At 44.4% G+C, this 5,575-nt stretch overlaps 1 protein-coding gene across 1 annotated transcript; it reads right to left on the reverse strand.

Moving 5' to 3' along the window:
- Positions 1 to 2,094: 2,094 nt before the first annotated feature.
- On the reverse strand, positions 2,095 to 3,689 carry LOC125548552 (L10-interacting MYB domain-containing protein-like). The gene is made up of 3 exons (XM_048712126.1): positions 3,311 to 3,689; positions 2,809 to 3,114; positions 2,095 to 2,718 (listed from the first exon to the last, which is right to left on the reverse strand). Exons 2-3 carry the CDS (start codon positions 3,112 to 3,114, stop codon positions 2,215 to 2,217), a joined length of 810 nt encoding a protein of 269 aa, XP_048568083.1. The 5' UTR covers positions 3,311 to 3,689; the 3' UTR covers positions 2,095 to 2,214.
- Between the last annotated feature and the right edge of the window lie 1,886 nt (positions 3,690 to 5,575).

Below are 5,575 nucleotides of genomic sequence, written 5' to 3' on the forward strand. Positions count from 1 at the left end.
CACGAGGCTCAAGCAATACAACAAACTATTTCATCAAATCCTCTCTTTCCCTTCTAACAATCCTCTTCTGCTAAATCAATTGAACGCCAGTAACGCTGGATCTTTCAAAAAAAAGATGGGGCTGGAGAGGACCCTGTCAGGAGAGGAAGGCCCCCTTTGTTTGGGCTACCGATTCCTGAGAATCACTTTGCTATGGATTCCTGAGAATCAGCTGTGGCTCTGGATTCCTGAGAATCAGAATCTGACTGTTTGTTTACCCTGTTGTCTGTCAGCTTTAGGAGTTGTGGGTGTTGTGAAATGTCAGTAACGCCCTCGACTGCTGATTATAGTGTTTATATGCGGATTAAAGCACAAATTATCTGTTTTGACTTGATAAAGTGAGAACTAGCAAAAAACAAAAAATATTTTTTTTTAGAAATGACATGATGGTATGAATATATAATCTGAAACATGCATATGAAATGTAACATCCAAAAAAAGAATCAACCCTCGTAGTCTTACATACGAAATATATCATCCACATATGGACCAACCATCATAGTCTTACATACGCGCACATATCATCCAAAATATGTACTAACCATCAGTCTTACATACGTACACATATAACCCAAAATATGCACTAGGTATCATAGACTCATCAAGTAATATGTGAAATTATACTTGATCCGCCATCAATCCATCAGCAATCGCCTCGCGTGTTGCTTTCATGATTGCATCATCACCAACCACAATATTGGACACATGTCCTGTGGGTAGAGGTTGTAAATTCCCTGGCATGTAGTTCTCATCACGATCACATTTGTCAAACTCCAAGTCTCTCAAATTGCTTTCCCTAATGCAATTATGAAGTGCCATGCATGCAATGATGATTCGAGCTTGCTTCTCAGGAGGGTAACTTGGCATTTTTTGTAAAATACGCCATTTCATCTTCCAGACACCAAATGAACGCTCAATAACATTGCGTAGAGATGAATGTGCAAAGTTAAATGTTTCTTTTTTCCCATTCGGTGGGAGACCTTGGCGAAATTCTGGCACATGGTACTTTTGCCCTTTGTATGGAGCCAAATATCCATCACAATTGGGATAACCCGAGTCAACAAGATAGTACCTCCCTGCATAAAGTAAAAGTTTGCACAAGGGATCAACAAGATAACTAAAACAATATTGCCGTGCACATGTAAGTGAAAGGGATACCTATAGGTGGATGTGGAAACCTATCTGCATACTTCACCAAAGTATCTCTGAATATCCTTGTGTCATGTGCTGACCCTGGCCATCCCGCGACAATAGAAGTGAATCTCATGTCAAAGTCACACACGGCCATGATATTCTGTGTTGGGTATCCATGTCGACCAACATGGTTGACGATCTCATCATTTGGAACAATTACAGGAATATGTGACCCATCAATCGCACCTATGCAACCATCAAAGTGAGGTGCAAATCTCGCATCCCGAAGCCTATCATGTACAACTCTGAACTCCGGATCAGTTGGTCGAATGATGTCTACAGCCATGTCATTCAAGCATTTTAATACTTCATTGAATTTGCGATGTATAACTTCAGTTGATCTCTTGAAACGATTCTCCACTTGGCTTACGGATTGGGGCCCCCCAACCGTCCAGAGAAACATACCCAATGCTTCTTCTGAACTCATGTTTCTTGTTCCCTTCAAGCCATATGTGTGTACAAGTGTACGATGCAACCTATCAAAACAAGGCTTGTACATTCTGAACATGTTATAGCAATCTTTTGGAGTACTCAAGTTCTCCGTAACCCATTGTTGTCCGGTCATTATCGGAACTCTTCTCTTCTTTTTCATGAGATACTTCTCACTGTACATGATACCGACAAGTGCAGCCATCATGTATTTTTTTCTCCTTTGCCTCCTTGAGGTTGGCATAGCATCAGAATCAGTTTTGGACTCTTCACTATGGCTGTCACTTGTGCTCATCTACATAAACACAGAAATATTATGAACACATGCATGTCAGGATCAACACAAGCGATAACATAAGCATAAATATTGTTCATCTAACATGAAGGAAAATATTGTTTAACAAGTACCAAGTGACATAACATGAAGGGAAATATTGTTCATCAGGTCTCAAGTGACATAACAAGAAAGGAAATATAGTTCAACAGGTCTCAAGCGACATAACTTAAAGAAAGGGAATAACATATTCATGATCACACGTCTAAAGTGTAATCCTAATGCCTATTTCGCTCTTCATACATCCTCCTAAGCCAATTCTTCTTCCCGTCGCTAGTCTTCATATTGTTAAAGAAACAACGATTTTCAAACTTCACAAACAACTTGGTTGCTATGAAGTACTCATCACTTGCTTCATTGGCTCCACATGCCACAACTTCTTCCATTATCTTTTCAATTTCAGCAGCAACACTATTCTTATGTGAGTTCATCGCGACATCTTCACTAATCAAGTGGTCAACCATGCGCTTGAAGTCCCTTTGAACAGGATTCTTTTTGCTAGAACTTCCATCTATCTTCAATGGCCCTTTCTTTGCCTTCTTGGCTTGGGTAGTCTGCACTTCTTCCTCCTCAGTTTCATCTTCTTCAAGATCAAGCACTTCATGCTCACCACCTGGCATCATAGAAGTTTCGCCTGTAACATTGATTTTCTCATACATGATGCTCATTTGGTTCAGATTTTCAGGACCACATTTACGAAACTGCAAGATGTCCTTGTTTTCCTGCATAAGTAATTCATTTGGCACTTGTCAACAAAAAGTTCTAGTGCAATATTAGCCACAAGACAATTTGATCTTACGAACATGACTTACTTCACCGGCCTTCTTCCACCATTCGTCATCAGCAATCACGGTGTTCGTTTCATCATTCCAACCAAGTCCAGTAGATGTATTCTTTAGGATCAGCCAATCCCTATACAAGGTCCTCAAACTGCCCCATTTATTTTTGAACTGCAGCCTACTGTAAAGTTTTCCGGTCTGCTGAAAGAAGCCAACTTCTACATTCTTGTATCCAGTAGGGTTCAAAAATTTGGTAGGCCTATTCCCCTTTTCCTTCTCCTTAGCAGCGAGATTGCAAAAAATGGTGGTCATTTCTGGACTCCAATTAGCTTTTGACATCTATAACATATGAAATTCAATAAGGGTGATTTACATATATCCAGCCAATCATGGCCTATTACTAAATCTGACATTTTACTAAATCTGAACAATGTTACTTCTCCAATAAAGGCCTATTACTAAAGCAGTTCGTACATAAGAACATAATTCAGAGCATCAAGCAAAAAAAACATTTTTAGCACTGATGAACAGTTACCTTCTCAAAGGTAGGAGATGGGGCAGGGCTGGTGCAGTCAGGCAGGAGGAGGTGGAGTCGGGGGGCAAGGGGGGGCCTCCGGCGTGGTGCAGCTGAAGCTCCGGCGTGGTGCAGATGAAGCTCCGGCACCGGTGCAGGTGGAGCACGGGGGCAGACTGGGAGCGGGGGCAACAGGTGCTAAGGGACGGCGGCGCCACGGATCTGATGCAGCCGGTGTATGGCCGGGGGCGGCGGAGACCGGATCCACACGCCTTGCCGGCGACGGGACCGGCGACGGTGGCGGCGGGCGAACCCTAGAGAGCCATCCCCTCTCTGTTTTTCTGCCTCTGTTCGGTAGGTGTGGATGTGTGCGAACGAAAGGATGAGCCTGTCGATGGAGAGGTTGGGCTGGGCATGCGGTGGCATTTCCATCATAATAACGGGTAGAAGTTGCCCCATATTTGAAAGGGGGTAAGTGGCAGCTCGGGAATCAGCAAAATCGCTGATTCCAGCTTCCGGCCGCGTCCAGTGCAAGTTGGAGAATCGATTCTAGGCATCTGATGTTGGAATCTGCCTGTTTGTTTGTGAATCCGATTTTGACTGTGCTAGAATCCAGGAATCACTATCCCTAGCTCAAACAAACACACCGATTTTGATCGTAAACCCACAATTCATCGGTCTCAACAAACACACCGCAAAAGAAGATTACATCGAATAGATCTCCACAAGAGAGGGGGGAACTTTGTATTGAGATCCAAAAAGAGAGAAGAAGCCATCTAGCTAATAACTATGGACCCGTAGGTCTGAGGTAAACTACTCACACTTCATCGGAAAGGCTATGGTGTTGATGTAGAAGCCCTCCGTGATCGATGCCCCCTCCGGCGAAGCTCCAGAACAGGCCGCAAGATGGGATCTCGTGGATACAGAAAGTTACGGCAGTGGAATTAGGGTTTTGGCTCCGTATCTGATCGTTTGGGGGTACGTAGGTATATATACGAGGAAGAAGTACGTCGGTGGAGCAACAGGGGGCCCACGAGGGTGGAGGGCGCGCCTGGGGGGGTAGGCGTGCCCCCCTACCTCCTGGCTTCCCTGTTGGTTGCTTGACATAGGGTCAAGTCTCGTGGATCATGTTCGGTGAGAAAATCACGTTCCCGAAGGTTTCATTCCGTTTGGGCTCCGTTTGATATTCCATTTCTCCGAAACCCTAAAATAGGCAAAAAAATAACAATTCTGGGATGGGCCTCTGGTTAATAGGTTAGTCCCAAAATTAATATAAAAGTGGATAATAAAGCCCAATAATGTCCAAAACAGTAGATAATATAGCATGGAGCAATCAAAAATTATAGATACGTTGGAGACGTATCAACGGTGTTGATGATGCTACCGACGTAGGGCTTCGCCTAAGCACCGCTACAATATGATCGAGGTGGATTATGGTGGAGGGGGCACCGCACACGGCTAAAAGATCAACTGATCAACTTGTGTGTCTATGGGGTGCCCCTTGGCCACATATATAAAGGAGGGAGGAGGAGGAGGCCAGCCCTAGAGGGGGCGCGCCAAGTGTGGGGAGTCCTACTAGGACTCCCGAGTCCTAGTAGGATTCCCCTTTTCCTTTCCGGAGTAGGAGAGAAGAAAGAAGGAAAGAGAGAGGGAGTAGGAAAGGGCAAGGGGGGCGCCGCCCCCTTTCCCCTAGTCTAATTCGGACCCATGGGGGGGGGGCACGCCTCCTTCGCTTTGGCCTGCCTCCTCTATTCCCGTATGGCCCAATAAGGCCCAATACTTCTCCCGGCAAATTCCCGTAACTCTCCGGTACTCCGAAAAATACCCGAATCACTCGAAACCTTTCCGATGTCTGAAAATAACCTTCTGATATATCGATCTTTACATCTCGACCATTTCAAGACTCCTCGTCATGTCCCTGATCTCATCTGGGACTCCAAACAAACTTCGGTCATCAAATCACATAACTCATAATACAAATCGTCACAGAATGTTAAGCGTGCGGACCCTACGGGTTCGAGAACTATGTAGACATGACCGAGACTCATCTCCGGTAAATAACCAATAGCGGAACCTGGATGCTCATATTGGTTCCTACATATTCTACGAAGATCTTTATCGGTCAAACCGCATAACAACATACGTTGTTCGCTTTGTCATTGGTATGTTACTTGCCCGAGATTCGATCGTCGGTATCTCAATACCTAGTTCAATCTCGTTACCTGCAAGTCTCTTTACTCGTTCCATAATACATCATCCTACAACTAACTCATTAGTTGCATTTCT

This window comes from Triticum urartu, chromosome 3 (genome assembly GCF_003073215.2).
Source record: "Triticum urartu cultivar G1812 chromosome 3, Tu2.1, whole genome shotgun sequence".
NCBI lineage: Eukaryota > Viridiplantae > Streptophyta > Magnoliopsida > Poales > Poaceae > Triticum > Triticum urartu.